The following is a 19,188-nucleotide window of genomic DNA, read 5'->3' as shown; positions in this document are numbered from 1 at the left end:
TGCAAGTTTTCATACATGTTCACTAAATCACAAGATTTGAATTTAAATCCTGTATGTAAAAGAACCGCAAAATGAAGTCCAAATGTATATTGCAGAGAGCAGCAACAGGGTATGTAAAATAAGAACATGGTACGAAATACCAATAAAGTGTTCTTGCACAGGAAATGTGAGTATGAATACATAACTAAATAAAAAATATTGTAATGTACATTAATGAAATACGACAAATTGTATAGAGAAATGAAAATGTGACATAATACAGACAGTTAATAGGTCTGACCTGTTGAGGATTGTGGTGTCACAACTTGTGTTCTGTTTCTCCACACACAGTTTCCTGCTCTTTCTGTCTTGATATAAATGTTGAGGAATCCCCAGGTTTATAATATTAAAACTGTAATCCAAAAAGGGTGGAGTTCTTTTACACCAGCTTAATTACATGCTATACTACTATGCATTCAGGAAAATCAATCATAATTGTCTTAACACATCAAGTATTGCAACACCCAGGAGTTTTACATAGGCCTGCTATTGATGACAGATGTCAAATATTTGAATAAATATTTGAAGTACTGTTAATTGAACCAAGGTTCAAAAGGAAGCATCCTGCAGAGTTATCCTCTTATAGAGAGAGTGGAAGACAGACAGACAGACTATGGGGAACGTGGGTGGCAGGGTGAACAATTTACATTCATGCAATATATTATTAAACAGTTTAAAGTAGACTTGTGCATTTGTATTCAGGAGAACATGAAAACGTACACAAATGTTGCGTTTTTGTTGCTCAAACTGAATGCTGAATAAACTAATATGGCGTAAAAAATTGTCTTCATTTTCACGTTGTGCCCGCTTTTCTTGAAAGAGGAGGAGAGACATTGATTGAGTGAGCTGATCTTCCTTTGTCATCATGTGACATAATGCATTTAAAAACACCTATTAAATTTAAAATTAGATAATAATAATAGATCTTAAACCAAACTGGTGCACTTCTACTACCTTAACCTTACGTTAAACCTATAGCTCTAAGTCTAAGCTTATTTTGAGTTTTTGACCCACTTTATTCTATCCGCATAACTGCCAACAGTCACGAATTTCCCGTCCTGTCCTGTCAAATTCAGGTAAAGTAGGTATGCAAATGTAGGTAGAATAAATAAATATAATAAATTAAATAATTTTAATATAAGAAATTAACCTCTCATTTTTAATAACACATATTAAATGTAAAATTAGATAAAATAATAATAGATATTTACCCAAACCAGCACACTACTACTATCATTAACCTTACATTAACTCTATAACTCTAAGTCTTAGCTTTCTTATCCACTTTCTTCCATCCGCATACCTGCCAACAGTCCAGAATTCCCCAAGACAGTCCTATTTTTGTCAGTCCCGCCCCATCAAATTGAGGTTGTAGGTAAGTATGCCATTGTAGGTAAGTTGCAAATGTTAGGCAAGTATGTAAAATGTGTTTAAAATTCCCTATTCAACTTCTTCTACGCATTCATTTATTGATTTCATCACCGTTTTACTGCATTTCCATGGCAACCGGCAAAAAACAAAGAAAACAAACAAATACAATGAACTTATACAAATATTCTCCCAAAATGAACAAGGGGACAGTCAAATATTCGTACAAGTAGACTTTGCCGGCGCTCAAGTTTACTTTAAAGCATCCTGGAACATTGTGAGGATATTCTGAAACTATGGGGGCCTTGGAGATAAGCATTTGGGACCACTGACATACAAGCTCATAGAAAATAGTTGAAGTAGTAGTATTTGCTTTTTTAAGATTGTCTTTCCATGTCTGAATTCTGGGTTTGACACGATGAAATGTTTGCTTCATTGCTTTGTGATATTTTTCTCTCTCCCTTTATTTCTCCATCATCTGCAAAAGCTCTTTGAAGAATATCATGTATGGAATGGTGAGATTTTTGTTTCCATTGTTTTCCTACAACGAAGTAAATGTATGGGTTCAAAGTACTGTTTAGTCCTGTGACGTATACAGTGGCATAAAAGAGACCCATGGGGTAAACATCTAAGGGAAAAAGTTTGAAATACATTAAAAGCCATAAAATATGTAATGGCATGACTGACAAGATAAATACAATGACAGCAACAATTATTATGATATAAAGTTTTGAAGGGTACTGATCCTTGAAAGTCCGTTTGATGTTGATTAGTAGGGTGAGACTAGACAGGACCATCAATGGCAGGCAGACACCGATGGCTATAATAAATGTCATTAATTTAACTCCTGTGCAGTTTTTTGTCTGAGGTATTAACTCCTCTGGCGGACACACAAAACTTTCGATGAGACTCTGTGCAAATCCAGTTATCCAAAGTAGGAAGCATGTGATGGATGATTGGTTCTTAGGTCGATGAAAATGATACCACATGGGAAAAAAGACAGACAGACATCTTTCCAAGCTGATGGCTGTGAGGAAGAACATCCCTGAATATTGAGAGCTTTTGTAACATATTTCCACAAAACGATGGCAATTTAAATAAGATGTAGTACTAAAAATATCAGGTCCATTTAGTGAATAAATATGTAGTGCCATTAAAATTGCAGTAAACGTTAAAAAAATTAAGTCAGCCGCCACCAGATTGATAATATAAACTGTGTATTTGTTCCTCTTGATCTTGAAGGAAAGATGCCAGAATACAATAATATTTCCTGCCATTCCAACCAGACAGAGGGCTATGGCAACAGAGACGGCTATAGTAAAATTAATGACTGGATTCTCAGCATATCCTCCATCATACCAGTCAGTACTATTAGGGTCTGTATTGTTTAATTCCATATTTTGTCCACCTATCAAAAAAAAAATGAAAAGAATTTACAAAGTACATTACATGACAAAATATGCATGGTAATCATATAAATTACTATATAATATAGTTTAACAATACAATTTATGGTATGTTAATGTATTGAATTTGATTTAATCTGGGACGTTTGATGTCTGGGCACGTTTTGCACTAGGAAGCTCACTGTGAAAGTTCACTCTTCCATATTTGCATAATTGACCTATTCCTGTACACCTGTTGGCACATGCATGGTTAGTTCATTATCTAGAACATTTTTGCTCCAGGCCGAATGCATGTAAAACTAGATAATATTGATTGGACCCTGGGCATGGTTTTGCTTGTCTCCCCACGCCCCCTTGCATGTAATCAAGCCCTCCATCCCAACATAAAAAAAACACAAAAAAACACAATGACTATACAGATTAGAAGGAGACTGTCAGAGTCAGTGCAGTCTTCTCTCCTTCTGACCCATGGTGACTGTATGCGGGATGTCACAATGCCACATGCCCTGTGCAGGGGACGAGCACAATACTATGCTGATCACATAGCAAATGACCCGTAACAGATCTGGATTTAGGTGTTTAGGCGCACCGTGGTACCCCCTCCACCCTCATCACCTCCAGAGTCCCTTTGTCCTCTCCTTCACTGTGCTTCACCTCTCTTTTTCTCCCTCATGTGGTTCAGGCATTGATCAAATAAACACATGGAAACATTGCATTGCAGTTATAGATCAACTGAACAAAACGTACAAACCCTGTATTCACCTGTATTTGCAGGTATAAATACACATGGAAACAGCATTGCAGGTATAGAGCAACAAAATAACACACAAACTCAGTCTTGCAGGTATATAGTATATCAACTGAAAATCACATGTATAAATCAAATAAATAATGCATTCAAACCCTAAATTGCAGACATAGATCACAGGTCTCAGACCCCAAATGCCAGCTCTGGCACCCAGAATCAGAATGCCTGTGCCATCTTTGCCCCCAAACAGACCGCCTGCCCGCACCATATTTGCTCTTAAACAGCCTACCCAAACAGCCTTCCTGTGTCTTATTTGCCCCCAAACCGCATTTGTGGCATGTTTGCCTGCACCCCCAACCTCACCTGCAGCTTTCTCTTTCAAAGAGAAAAGTTGCAGATCCATGCATAAGTGGTCGCAGGGGGTTGCTCGGGGCCGAGAGAGTTCCAACATCTGCGACCGTGGTAGTTACAGGCTCAGGGGCAGCTGCTCAGCCCCCCTCCAGGATTGACTGAGCCTAAGGCACCCGCCCCTTTTGCCCCGTGTTAAAGACAGCCTTGTGCTTGCTGTACTCAACACCAGTTGGCTCTAGTGCTTGCTTGCACAAGAGTTTCTACTCTGAATGTGGTTCTTGAGCTTGCTGTGTGCTAAAATATGTTTAACGCTGCTTTATTACTGGGTCACTTGGGCTAAACCTAATCCTCAGACTGAATTGTAGCAGCCATGCCCTGTCTCCCCCTGAGAATAAAAAACATTTACATGGACAATACAATGCCAGAAAAAATATACATAAATGAAATGTGACAAATGATATAAAGAAAGGAGAATAAATGAAAACAAAATAAGGAAAGATAATAAAACAGTTAATAATCTGACCTGTGGAGAACTTGGATATCTTAACTTGCGTTCTGTGTCCTGAGGACAATATAGGCTTTAAGGTTTCTGTTCCTCCTGTCTTGATATAAATGTCAAGGAATTTCCTGGTTTATAATATTATTACCTTAATCCAAAAAGGGTGGAGTATTCTTATAACCTAGTTAGATAAACTATACTAGCTAGATCACATACTTTACAGTCATTAAAAAGTAACGTCTAAGTGTAATGTCTTAACATATCAGATATTTCAACACCAGACATTTTCCCATAGGTCCGTAGTCATGACACATTTTTAGACACATTTTTAGACACATATTCTGGCGCTTTCGCACCAGAAAAGTGTGGAGCGCTAAAATATATATATTTTTTTAAACTCACCCTTTATAAGTTGCTGGGTGGTAACATGTAACGAAAAAAACAGAAATACAAAAATAATAGTGCAGTATGTCTGTATATAGAAATAGATAGTATATATATCCTACAGAGTGCATACAATTTAAAAGAAGCCTTTAAAAAAAGCGCTCCTGAAAAACACAAGACTGTGCCCTTAAGGCGGCACTTTACCTAAATGTCTTTCTGTGGTTTCTTTCTCCCTTGCTCCGAGCCATAAAATTACCTGGCTCTGAGTTGTGGCTTGTGCCTAATATAGGGTAGGCAGACCCTTCTTTGAAGCAGGTTAGCAGCTGCAGCACACCAAAGGTTTGGAAATCCCAGGATGCAGTAAAATCACATTTGATTTGTAAACTTCTGTTAAAATCAACCCAACAAAGTATACAAAGAATAAAATAGTGTGTACTTTGAAAGTCCTGGTAGTCCTCCAAATACGCGTTTCACCTTCTGGCTTTATCACCTTCTGCACTTTGTCACTTTGTGGAATAGGGGGTCATTCCACGTGTGTTTTTTGAGCTGCTATCTTCTAAACCTTGCACTACCATCACTACTGTTTGCTTTACATTTTTAGACACAATTATGTTGAATACATATGTTATATATTGTTACTTTGAATGCAAGATAAATTAATTATGGAGGGAAAACCAAAGAGAAATAAGCCCATGGTACATTGAAAAGGGGTGCTGTGATTTTAAGGGGCTGTTTACCTCACAAGCAACCCAATCATACATGCAAAAATAAACAAGCACACCAAAGAATGCTATACAACATTGTAATTCAAAGCAATGATAATCAATCACATAATGAGTCACAAGATATAGGATATTTGCGCATTAGTAGAAATAAATATGCGCAATACGTATATCACCATCTCAAGCATGAAACAAGATGTAAACAAGCGATTGCCGTAAGATCTCACACAAAATTTTGGCAGAGACGTCTTTATTAAGGGTAAAGAGGATCCATTGAAGTCAAATGTGTTCAATACCTGCTATTAGCATGCAAAAACATGTGTGGCAACTGTCATAGACACTGAAGCGCAAAGCGTACAAGATTGGTACTGCATATTAAATATAAGGGAAAATTTTAAAAAATCATCAGCAATAAATAATACAATAATAATGCATCAAATATTATGAAAATACACATGGTTAGTATTTAAACTTTGACATTTGTTGATCCTGTGCCCATGCGCTATTTGGGACATCTTTGGGCCATTTCAAATACTGGTATTTTAACTCTTTCGGTGTACTAATTCTACCAAAAGCCTTTGTCAAAGTTTGTAGTAGTAACTTTTTGATGTTTTTTCCACACACACACAGTATTTCAGGTATGAATTTATACTTCCTGGAATATGCCACTGCCAAAAAAACACCCCTATTTGTGACATCTTCAAAATCAGCCAATTTAATTTATCCCATAAAAACATATATATGCTATTTTAACTCTTTTCATGTCAGGATTTTGGGGAAGATAAGGAGTCAAATTTTAGGATTGCTCATAAAAATATTTATTTTATTTTTTTACATTTTTTGCACCGCCTCTGGATAGGCCACTGAAATAACACGGCTACCCTCAGCAACTAAATGATAATTCTATATTCCATACATATGACCTACACAATACTATCATCAGCCTTGCAAGGCCTTACAAATAAAATTCATTAAAAAAGTAAATACTTTAAGATATGCTCTCTGTGCCCCATGCCTGACCAGAGAGTGAGAACAGTGATAATATATGCCATCCTACCATACTTCAACATTGACACACCAGATCTGTTATCCAAAATTATCCCAAGGTCCCAAGCATTTCAGTTAAGGGATACTCAACCTGTAGATTTATGTACTGCGCAGTAGATATATAAGTAATAGACTAAATATATTTATTTACAAATGTGGAGAATAAACTAAGGATATACTCTACTTAATACCGTATTTGCAACTGCTCTGAAAAATAACCATTATCTTATATTCAAGGTCATCTCATAATCAGACCTCAAATAAAGGTCTGACTATAAGACTAAGATCCAGATCTCCCGCAGCGCTGCTACTATGACAGAGCACCGGCATGACATGACCTTCCGGTGCTCTACCATAGAAGCCTAAGCGGAAGTGACAGCAGCAGCGGAGGTTATCTGCGTGCATCGCGCAGACCTCCAACGGCAGCCCCCACTAGACACCAAGGAATCACGGAGGACAAGTCTAGGGATGCACTGGAGGCAGAGTGACATATAGGGGGTTAAAAGGAATATCTGGGAGGCAGAGTGGCATATAGGAGTGTATAAGGCATATCTGGGAGGCAGAGTGGCCAATAGGGGGTTAAAAGGCATATTTGGGTGGCAGAGTGGCCAATAGGGGGTTAAAAGGCATATTTGGGCAGCAGAGTGGCAAATAGGGGGTTAAAAGGCATATCTGGGAGGCAGAGTAGCATATAGGGGTATAAGGCATATTCGGGGGCATATCAGGGAGTACATATGGTAATTAAGACACTTAGGAATACACTAAAGCTTGTATTGAATAAAATAATACGTTATGCAGCAGCAGCAGCATTAACTTACAGAAATAAATATGAGCTCCTTCTGTCACTTCTAGCGCCTCATAACTACTGTAATAGTTATGTGTGATCATGTGACCGCTCTACAGAGTATGAGCAAGTGGTGAAGCAGTATTAAGGACCAGTGCATGTGACATTATTTTTTTCAAACCATAGAAAGGGGGTACGTAACGCCCCCGGTAAGTCAAATTAATGCGATCCAAGTGCACCAGTGGCAGAACTAGTGAGCTAAGGGCCCTGGTGCAAGAAACCAACCCCGTGACATGTTTGTAAGGGACCAGGAACCAGACAGACACAAAAGCTAAAATATAATAGCATCTTTAATAAGGCAAAAGCAAAGTTGCTAACAACTTCTCAATGTACTCAATTTTGTGGAAAACTATAAGAAATGTTTGTGTGTCTTTCGGATATCCAGGCTCACCCACGCTCATGTAGCAAAGACACAATTGTCTAGGGGAAGAACAAAACAATTAAGTAATATAAAAAGTTATTAAAAGTAATGAAGTAAATGAAGAGAGACCTGATACTTCAGATTTTCATACATGTCCACTAAATGACATAAGCTTTGAATTTAAATCATGTATGTAAAAGGACCATCACATGAAGTGCAAATGTATGTTGCAGATTGCAGCAACAGAGTATGTAAGAAAAGCACAATAGTATGATATACAAATAAAGTGTTCTTGCATGGGAAATGTGAGTTTAAATACATAACTCAACAAAAATGTGTACATTAAATATGACAAATTGTATAGGAAAATAAAAATGTGACATAGATAATGCAAGATAATAAAACGGACAGTTAATAGGTCTGACCTATGAATGATTCTGGTGTCGTAACTTGTATCCTGTGTCCAGGGAACTATCTAAGTCTGAAGCTTCCTGCTCCTCCGTTCTTGATGTTAACGTTAATTTACCAGGTTAATAATAGTAACACTGTAATCCAAAAAAGATTCTTGTACATCAGTTTAATTACATGCTCTACAACTCTACATTATGGAAAAATAAACGATTATGCATTATTGCCTCAACACATAAAGTATTGCAACACCTGGGAGTTTTATATAGGCCTGACATCGATGACAGATGGCAAAGACATTTTTTTTATACGCACAAATAACAGGTGAAAAATTATTTCATATGCTGTTGCTTTAATCAATGGCTAAAGGAAACTGTCCTGCGGAGTGCTCATCTTAGAAGCATTTAGGGACAGTGACAGATCATTTCTGTGTGATCTACTGAGTATGGGAAAAGTGTGTGGCTGAGTGAATTACATTCAAATACAATAATTTGTTAAAACATTGGCTTACTTGAAAGCAGCCTGACACCTTGTGAGAATATTCTGAAACTACACCATTTAGGACATCGTAAACAAGAATTTGGGATGACTGGTATACAAGCTCAGAGAAAATAGTTTAAGTAGTAGTACTGCTTTTTTAAGATTGTCTTTCCTCATTTGAATTCTGGGTTTGGTATGATGAACTGTTTGTTTTTTCCTCTTCCTTTACTTCTCCTCATCTACGAAAGCCCTTTGAAGAATATCGTGTATGGAATTTTGAGATCTTTGTTTCCATTGTTTTCCTACCATAAAGTAAATGTAAGGGTTTATAGTACTGTTAAGTGTTGTGCTAAACACACTGGCATATAAGAGACTTGTGTAGTAAACATCTAAGGGAAATAGTTTGAAATACTTTAAAAAAAACAACAAATGAAATGGTAGGACTGTCAAGATAAATACAATGACAGCAACAATTATAATGATATAAAGTTTTGAAGGGTACTGATCCTTGAAGGTCCGTTTGATGTTGATTAGTAGGGTGAGACTAGACAGGACCATCAATGGCAGACAGACACCGATGCCTATAATAAATGTCATTAATTGAATTCCTGTGCAGTTTTTTGTTGGATGTAAGAAAACTTCTAGCGGACACACAAAATTCCCGATTAGACCCTCTGCAAATCCAGTAATCCAAAGTAGGAAGCATGTGATGGATGATTGGTTCTTTGGTCGCTGAAAATGATACCACATGGGAAAAAAGAGAGACAGACATCTTTCCAAGCTGATGGCTGTGAGGAAAAACATCCCTGAATATTGAGAGCTTTGATGACATATGTTCACAAAACGATAGAAGTTAACATAAGATGTAATAGTAAAAGTTTCAGGTCCATTCAGTGAATAAATCTGTATTACCATTAAAAATGCTGTAAACAGTAAAATAACTAAGTCAGTCGCTACTAGGTTGATAATATAAACTGTGTATTTGTTCCTCTTGATCTTGAAGGAAAGATGCCAGAATACAACAACATTTCCTGCCATTCCAACCAGACAGAGGGCTATGGCAACAGAGCTGGCTATAGTAAAATTAATGACTGGATTCCCAGCGTATCCTCCATCATATTGATCAGTAAGATTAGGGTCTGTCGTATTTAATTCCATATTTTTCCTACCTATCAAAAAAAGGAAAAAAACTTTATAAAGTACATAACTTTACATAATATGCATGTAAATGATTACATAATCTGGTTTGACAATGCAAAATATGGTATGTTTATCTACCGGAGTGGTACATTTACTTACATTGTATTATTAATAATTGTCCCCTATATGCAATATAAATGTACTATGTTTAAATCTTTACTTAACACATTTTTGAGTATGTAAGTGTCAATGTCAAAAGCAACACCTAAATGCCAGGATCTACTCAGCTTGAATCTGGGACCTTAAGGTTTGGAGTCTGGGCACCTCTTGCACAAGGAAGTTTCCTTGTCTGTAAGACTTCATTCACGCATCTTTGCATCTTTGACTGGTTTTAGCACACTTGTTAGCACATGCATGGCTAGTTCATTATCTGCAGTATTTTGTATCAAGTTGCTCCAGGCTAAATGCATGTAAAATTTGATAAATTGCATGAGTGCTGAACTCAACACCAGCCTGCTCCAGTGCTTACTTGCACAAATGTTCCAGGTAGTCCAATGAGAGGTCCATGCACACAAACTGCATTGATTTCAATTGAAATGCAAAATGGGAATGAGAGAATGTCTGTGCAATATCAAACACACTTATGAACAGTAGAACGGGATCCTTGAGCTTGCTGTCTGCTAAAATATGCTGTAGGCTGTATTATTACTGGGCTCAGACTGCTGCTCAGACTTAATTGTAGCAGCCATGCCCTGTCTACACCTGAAGGCAACATTAACATTACAGATAAAAAAAAAAATCATTTGCGTCTTAACAGAAGGCAAGAGAAAATTGATATATAATAAAAACAGGACACACTGGCAACTAATGAATCTTAGCACAGAATAAATAAGTAAAGAGGGACAACAAGAGAGAGACATGTTACTGCAAGTTTTTATATTTATCCAAAGGTTGTGTAAGCTTTGAACTAAAAACGATGTCCATAAAATAACTATCAAATGAAATGCAAATGCTGATATCAGATACAATCCACAAGATGTGTAAGACAGGAAAGTTGTACGGTATCCAAAGAAAGTGGTCTTACATGGGACAAGTGAGTATAAAACACAGCACCATTGAAATTAGTACAATATGTAAAGTGTACATTAATGAAATGTGACAAATTATATAGAAGACGGTGACATAAAAGAAGATAATAGAAACAGATAGTTAATAAATCTGACCTCTGGAGTATTCGGATGTCACAACTTGTGTTCTGTGTCCAGAGAACAATCTATACTGAAAGTTTTCGGTTCCTGCTGTCTTGATAGAAATGTCAAATAATTCCCAGGTTTATAATATTAAATACTGTAATCCAAAACAGGAGGAGTTTGCTTGTACACTAGTTTAATAACATGCTATACTAGTTAGATTACTGCTCTACATTCATGAAAAAAAACAGTGTTAATGTATTAACACATCAAGTATTTCAACACAATACATTTTAACATAGGTCTGTAGCTGTTGTTGAAAGATGTCAAATTTTCACAGACGATTAAGAAGTGAATACATATGTTACATATTGTTGCTTTTAATTCAATATAAAGAAATCTAGGGGCAAAACCAAAGAAAAACAGCTCAAAGTGCAATTAAAAGGAGTGCTGTAACCTTAAGGGGTTGAATAGTGGCTGGGGCTGCATGAGCAGGAGGGAGAGTCTGGGCAGACTGGGGCAGAGAGGCAGACATCTTAGAAATAAAAGTCTCCAGAGAACTGGAGAACTTAGACTCCAGCCACACCATAAAGGCATCCTGGTTGGGAGTCCTGTCCTGAGACATAATACACAAATGAAGGCCGGGATAAAATAAAATATATAATAGGGGCTCACCCTAAAAGACACCCAAAGCAAGCAGGGGCTCACCCTGGATATAGGCAAAACTGAGGGTATATAAATTGCAGTATGGAACAAGAAACGGAGCTCCAGAAACAACGTGCTATGGTAGACAAAACAAAGAAATATTGCAGAGAAAAGATGGCGCTGAAATCTCAAACCGCGAGATTTCCGCGCCCCAAGCAAGATGGCCACCTTTAGCAGAGCGTTTGCTAACCAAAGGACACCAAGATGGGCGAAAACGAATGAAATACAGAAACCAAGATGGCGGCAAGCTCTCACAATATGGCTGACAAAAAAAAACAAAAACAAGATGTCCGCAAACAAGATGGCACAGTGAGCAACGCACAGGTAAGTGGCAGGGCCTCTGTGGAAGTGATCGCGGGGGTTGTGACCCCTGCGATCAAGGTTAATGCGGGCTTTTGTCCCGCATGGAAGACAGCCACGGCAGTCGCGCGGTCACATTGGCCACTCAGCCGGCTGTTTTATTAACATTTAGGGTGGCAATTGCCTTTCTTCAGACCCTACTATGGCTTTGAAAGGTCCTCTCCCCCGTAATCATACCCAGAGTCCCTTTGTCCACTCATTCACTAAACCACACCTCTCTTTTCCTTCCTCCCTGTAGTTCAGGTATAGATCAAATAAACAACACATGTAAACAACACTTACGTATAGCATTGCTGGTATAGTCCAACAGAATAACACACAAACCCACCTTTGCAGGTATAGATCAACTGGGGATTCCAGGTAATCTCAGCACTGAAAGTATAGATCAAATAAACAAAACATGAAAAAAGCACTGTATGTATAGATCAACTAAATAAGATCTACAAACCCAGGTATACATAAATAATGTATGGAAACATTACATAGCAGATATAGATCAACAGAATAACACACAAATCTGGCTTTGCAGGTATAGATCAACTGGAAATCACATATAAACTCAGCATTAAAGGTATAGATAAAAAAAAAAACCTAAATTACAGGCATAGATCACAGGTTGCACACCCCAAAGCCAACCCTGGTGTCCACATAGAATTTGACCAGCACCCAGATTACACACACAAATTACAGCCCAGAGTGGACCCCCTTCTTACTATCTACCCTCTCCCCCCCTTTGCAGTCCTACATGCCACATCTTCTGAGAACCCCGAGATACCTATACACTACCAAACTTTCAGTAAAGTCTTTGACAAACAAGAGGCTAACAAACTACCCCCACACCGTCCATATGACTGTCCTATCGACCTACTTCCTGGGGCCCCCATATCATTTGGACGCATATACTCCCTCTCCGAACCCGAATTAAAGACACTAAAGACTTACATTGAAGAGAATTTAAGAAATGAATTTATCAGACCATCCATTTCTCCTGCTGGTGCTCCCATATTTTTCGTTGGGAAGATGGACGGAGGGCTTCGTCCATGTGTGGATTACAGAGAACTCAAAAACCCTCTACCATTAATTTCAGAATTAATGGACAGACTTAGAGATGCACAAATTTACACTTAACTAGACCTACGGGGTGCATATAATTTGGTACGGGTAAAAGAAGGACACAAATGGAAAACGGCTTTCCGATCACGGTATGGCCACTTTGAATACCAAGTCATGCCGTTCGGGCTCTGCAACGCCCCTGCCACTTTTCAACACTTCCTCAATGATGTGTTGAGGGATATGTTGGACTCTTTTGTTGTGGTTTATCTCGATGACATCCTGGTCTACTCACCGTCTCTCACCATTCATCGTGAACATGTGAAACGTGTCCTTTCCCGTCTCCAACAACATGGACTCTATGCTAAATTGGAAAAGTGCATTTTTGAAACTACCTCTGTGGAGTTCTTGGGATTCGTGTTAACTCCAGGGAGCATCAAGATGGATCCTAAAAAGGTATCTGCCATCCTGGACTGGCCCATTCCTATCTCCATTAAAGCTGTACAGAAATTTGTGGGTTGCTCGAACTTCTATAGGAAATTCATTAAAGGCTTCTCCAGGCTCATTGCTCCCATCACTCAGTTAACCAAGAAACATGTACCTTTTGTTTGGTCCCCTCAAGCACAACAAGCTTTTGATGAATTAAAGCAACGTTTCACTGCGGCTTCTATTCTCACCCTACCTGACCATAAGACACCATTTTTTGTGGAAGTAGATGCCTCAGAGACTGCAGCAGGTGCTATCCTGTCCCAACGACAAGGTGATGGAGAGACGCTTCATCCTGTATCTTTCTTCTCCAAACGTTTCTCCCCAGCAGAGATTAATTACAGCGTGGGGGACAGAGAACTATGTGCCATAAAAATGGCACTAGAGGAATGGTGTCATCTTCTCGAAGGGGCTAATCATCCGGTTACTGTTTTTACTGATCACAAGAACTTGGAGTATCTGCAAGGGGCTCGTCGTCTATGTCCCAGACAAGCCAGATGGGCTCTGTTTTTCACTCGATTTACATTACATATAACATATAGACCAGGTTCACGCAATGGAAAGGCTGATGCCTTAACTCGATTACATGGACCACCTAAGACAGATACAATTCTCCAACCTGGTCATTTCTTGATAACCCATAATTCACTAAGAAAAACCCTGCAGACACACTCTCAAGTGGATTCCTTTCTATCCCAATATCATTTTCTTACCAAAAGACATGACCTTCCGTACAAAGATGCTCTTCTTTTTGTCCCTCCTGCTGTTCGTACCAAAGTGCTACATACGGTACATGATCACCCATTGGCTGGCCATGGAGGTATCAAGAAAACACTTGAACTCACACAACGTTCGTTTTGGTGGCCCAATATGAAAAAGGACATTGAACAATACATACGATCATGCGATGTGTGCGGGCGTGCGTAAGGCACCAACCCAAGACCTGCTGGGTTATTGCAACCATTGCCAGTGCCTTGGGCCGAGATAACTGTGCACTTTATCATAGAACTCCCACCCTCACAAGGCTATACCACCATTATGGTGGTTGTGGATCGTCTAACTAAAATGGCACACTTCGTTCCCACTACAGGATTACCTACTGCTGCTGAGACTGCGAATATTTTCATCAAAGAGATCTTCCGTCTTCATGGTATCCCACAGACTATCCTCTCTGACCGTGGTGTTCAATTTACCTCTCACTTCTGGTCTGCCTTTTGTCGTGGTTTGGGCATACAAAAACTACTGTCATCCGCATATCATCCTGAAACCGATGGATAGACAGAGCGAACAAACCAAACCCTAGAGCAATATCTCCGTTGTTATGTCACTCACCTTCAAGACGACTGGCTTTCCCTGCTACCAACAGCAGAGTTTGCCTACAACAATCACCTACATAGTTCCATCAGCATGTCACCCTTCAAGGCCAACTATGGTTATCATCCATCCTTTGTTCCGCAACTTCCTGCGATAACCCAGGTTCCCCAAGTCACAGACCGAATCAGACTTCTCAACCAAGGTTTTGCTTTATTACAGGAGACTCTGAAAAAAGCACAACAACCCTACAAGGATCAAGCAGATAAACGACGTAAGCCTTCTCCCGTGTACCAAATTGGGGATAAAGTATGGCTATCCTCATCTTATGTTAAATTGTCCTGCCCTACCAAGAGATTGGGTCCCAAGTTCCTAGGTCCCTTCGCAATCACGAAAGTCATCAGTCCTGTGGCGGTCTCCTTACAGTTGCCGAATACATGGCGTGTTCATCCTACATTCCATGTCTCATTGCTCAAAAAATGGATACCGGACACTACACAAAGAAGACCTCCTGCTCCCCCTCTTCCCGTAGTGGTGAACGATTCAGAGGAGTTCGAGATCCAAGAAATCCTTGATTCTCGCATACGTCAAGGATGACTGGAATACTTGATCCACTGGAAAGAGTATGGACCAGAAGAGCGATCTTGGGAACCAGCTGCCAATATCCATGCTTCAGCTCGTCTTAGAGCATTCCATCGAGCACATCCTGAACGCCCAGCACCAAGACGTACCCGGAGGTCGCGCATTGGAGGGGGGTCCTGTCATGCCCCTCTCACCCTTACCTGCTCTACCCTGCAGTCCTCCGTTACAGCATGCCATCCAAAAGCTCCGCGATCGTGGAGTAGGCCAAAGCCTAAAGTTTCAGCAAACCCCAGGGAGTACTTCCAGGTGTTGCCCAAGCATCAACACAATGCAGTACACCTGTAGCAGGGTGGTAACACTTGTAATCCCCATTACGCATCCACCAATGAAGGCCACATACAACACTAGGTGCTAGGGATTTACCCCTGCCTGGCAACCAATCCAGTAAGGAGCTTGTTCAGCACAGGGGAGGAGTAGATACCTACAGCACTATAAAAACCCCTCCAATTGTGAACACTTTACTCCAGTGTTCCAGAACTTTGGTTCCTGTATGTCCGTGGACTTCAGCTTCCTGATCTCCTCTGCTCGCTCTGCTACAGACACTCTATTGGATTCTTCGTTACCTGACCTTTCGCTTCCTTATTGGACTACCCCGTTTGCCTGTTACCTGACCCTTGCCTGGACTACCGTTTATTCTGATCGCCGCCTGCCCTTGACCTATTGCTTGTTTACTGACACCGCTTTGGACTATCCTCTGCTCTTACGCTCCCAGCCCAAACCTGAAAGCCTGGATATAAGACTACCCTATAAGAAAAAAGTTTTACTAGTAAATATTAATTCACATGTAAACTATTTTTTTCATTTTTAATAAAAACTATGATTGAGAAAAATGCATTTTTTGCTTTTATTTCCTTTTATTGTCCAACCTTCCCCCAGTTATGCACATCTGCCACCCAGATATACGTCCTTATATGCCACTCTGCCCCCCCAGAAATCCCTTATACCCCAATATGCAACTCTGCCTCCCTAATATTCCTTTTACCCCCTATATGCCCCTCTGGCTTCCTAATATTAATTTTAACCCTCTATATGCCACTCTGCCTCCCTGATATTTATTTTAACCCCCCCATATGCCACTCTTACCCTCCCACGACTTACCTGGGGATGACCTGGCCCAAAGTGGCAGTGCTCTGGCTCAAGTCATTGGTCACATCACTAAATGACTTCAGGACTACCACCACTTCCCCATTAAAGCCCATTCCCCTCTGCCCAATGGGCTAGACACCCCAATGCTCTGCTCAGAGGACATGGAGTAAAGAGCACTCTGCTGCTCTAGGATCTGCTCTATCCAGGGAGGAGTTCCAGCAAGTGACTACATCCTGATGTAGATAGTGGTTGGGTAGGCCTGCCTCCTCCTGCTCCTCCCTTAGCTGCTTGCTTGCATTCACGCTGCAGTGAAAGTGCCCGGCAATTTTAAGGCACTTTTCAATCAAAGCCTACACTGCCCATCAGTCAAAAACACTGCCCTTACAAATTTCATTATGTTTGCTGCTCCCTCAGTAATCACCATTCCCATTTCTACTGCTATGCCTGCTTGTGGTCCAATCCACTGCACCAGCATCTTTCTAAGAGCTTTCAAAATTTTAGCTGGTCATCGATAAAATTGACATGGCGTTGGAGGGATCTATAACCCTACTGCCTTCTGCTCCAGTTCCGCCCCTCCTTTCACCCTGTGTGCCTCTGTCTACACCAGCTACAGTGGTCCTGTCCTTATCTTCCCAATTATTTGGGAAGCCACCAGTGTGCTGTCAGTGAAAGAAAGGCATGATGTGCACTAGAGGCACTTATATGTCGGATGTGAAGTGACTGCTGCTGCTTCTTTATAGTGAAAGGAAGAACACATTCCACAGAGAAACTGGAAGATGTGTCGCTTGACTCCTAAGTGTCTGGCTCATAATCTAAATCCAGGTCATTGCCTTCATCAACATCGTCATCAAAGATGGCCATATCCTTTTCTACTTAGGCAGAAGGCGGCAAGGGTAGACATTTGGGACAGGATGGACTGACTAACTTCAGAGTCAACCCGTCTGGGGTCTCCTCCTGTGTTAGTCTCTTTGCGATGGGGGACAAATGTCACGGAAGCCTCCGTGCCATGGGCTCCTGGAGGGGACTGAGTGCCAGCCTCCTTACTACAGACTATGGGCCCTGGTAAAGAGTGCCATGTTATCATTTTGTGTGTTATTAATAAAAATGTATTTTATTATTTTCTTATTTCCTAACTGTTTACACAGCACACTAAGGTCTGGGAGATAATCTAATCAAGACAATGTGTTTTCCTTATTTTAGTGGCGAAACCTATGAAACGTTGGACGGCTTTGATGGATGTCGATACAGGCCAATGCAATATTGTTGATATCCTTCTGGGATCCATCTCTAGTTTCTCCAGCTTCGCGCATAGCTGGTGTTGAAGACGTGTTAATACCTGGGACATATGTTGTCGGTGTGGATGAATAGACCAGGATGTCATCCAAGTAGACAACCACGAACCTGTCCAGCATGTCCCTGAACACGTCATTTAAGAAATGTTGGAAGGTGGCTGGAGAGTTGCATAACCTGAAGGGCATCACTCTATACTCAAAGTGGCCATAACGGGTCCGGAACGCCGTCTTCCATTCGTCACCATTGCAAATTCATACGAGGTTGTAGGCCCCCAGAAGGGTATTTATTTTTTACTTGTTGATCTCTCGATAGTCTACTTTATAATCCTCCACTCTATGTGTCATACTAATTGTTCTGTCTTCTTACACGTTCACTCAGTGTGCAGTCTGACATTCAGTATAAACCATTCCTGTCTTCCAAATAAGAGGACTGTTCTTTGTAGTTTAACTTGTTTATTGGTGAACAGGTTGTTGAGTATATATGGCAAAACAGGATTACACACATGTAATGTGATGTGGTAATGTGATGTGGTAAAACTATAAGGATACAAATAACATGTATAAGTACAAGGCACATGAAATGCATGTATAATGACATTACATAACAGTTAAGTACATGGCAAAATGGCTGCCTATACATAGAATGACATGACTAGCTAACAGTCTAACAGTTAACTTTCCTGAGTAATAATACAAATAACTGAACAGCTCTGAATACTATAATGTCCCTGAAACAGAAGTAAATGTCTCACCAGATATGCTATTACACAGATGGTGGCGTTTTGGAAGGAGACATACAGAGACAGCTCTGATGATGAGTCCTGGTGACTGAAGACTGTAAAATGGAGGCTCCTCCCTCCCAGAATGCCTTGCAATCACCCACAATGCATTATTCTTTAACTAGAAAACAAGGTGTAATACAACTTAACACCGCTAGATGGAGCTATAATTTACTAAAGAAGTCTAAGGTGGCAAAAAGGTGAACTGTAAAGTTTCTCAAACCCTGCTGGGCAGAACACTCCCCGTCTCAGGTATCTCAGGTGAAAACAATAAAACAAGTTCCGCTACTGGCCTGAGGAATAGCTTGCACTCGCCAAGCCTGCATACTTTGACCTCAGCCTTGCGTACATTCCTATCCTTGCTTGGGAATGTGTTGGTGATGAGTCCCAGTGGCCACTCATTCCGGTGCGACTGGCTGTCTTTCATGAGCACCACATCCCCAGGTCTGATGTTCGGCTTGTTAGTTTGCCACTTCCTTCTCGACTGTAG

General features: G+C 40.1%; 2 protein-coding genes and 1 long non-coding RNA gene across 3 annotated transcripts; all 3 read right to left on the bottom strand.

Annotated features, from left to right (window-relative positions):
• Positions 1 to 1,784: 1,784 nt before the first annotated feature.
• LOC128497682 (mas-related G-protein coupled receptor member H-like) lies at positions 1,785 to 2,804 on the bottom strand. Its single transcript, XM_053467845.1, has one exon. The coding sequence runs from the start codon at positions 2,802 to 2,804 to the stop codon at positions 1,785 to 1,787; it is 1,020 nt and encodes a 339-aa protein (XP_053323820.1).
• A 6,078-nt stretch (positions 2,805 to 8,882) lies between these two features.
• Positions 8,883 to 9,815, bottom strand: LOC128497681 (mas-related G-protein coupled receptor member H-like). Its single transcript, XM_053467844.1, has one exon. The coding sequence runs from the start codon at positions 9,813 to 9,815 to the stop codon at positions 8,883 to 8,885; it is 933 nt and encodes a 310-aa protein (XP_053323819.1).
• Positions 9,816 to 18,352: 8,537 nt separating this feature from the next.
• LOC128497476 (uncharacterized) lies at positions 18,353 to 18,705 on the bottom strand. Its single transcript, XR_008354318.1, has 2 exons — positions 18,672 to 18,705; positions 18,353 to 18,456 (listed from the first exon to the last, which is right to left on the bottom strand). It is a non-coding gene; the product is annotated as an uncharacterized LOC128497476 (long non-coding RNA).
• Positions 18,706 to 19,188: the final 483 nt, after the last annotated feature.

The sequence above is a fragment of the Spea bombifrons genome, chromosome 5 (assembly GCF_027358695.1).
Source record: "Spea bombifrons isolate aSpeBom1 chromosome 5, aSpeBom1.2.pri, whole genome shotgun sequence".
Lineage (NCBI taxonomy): Eukaryota > Metazoa > Chordata > Amphibia > Anura > Pelobatidae > Spea > Spea bombifrons.
This window is presented reverse-complemented; position numbering and strand designations above follow the sequence as displayed.

What these genes read in the sequence shown, in the direction of transcription:
- LOC128497682 (XM_053467845.1), bottom strand. Translation starts at nt 2,804, where the DNA reads ATGGAATTAAACAATACAGACCCTAATAGTACTGACTGGTATGATGGA.
- LOC128497681 (XM_053467844.1), bottom strand. Translation starts at nt 9,815, where the DNA reads ATGGAATTAAATACGACAGACCCTAATCTTACTGATCAATATGATGGA.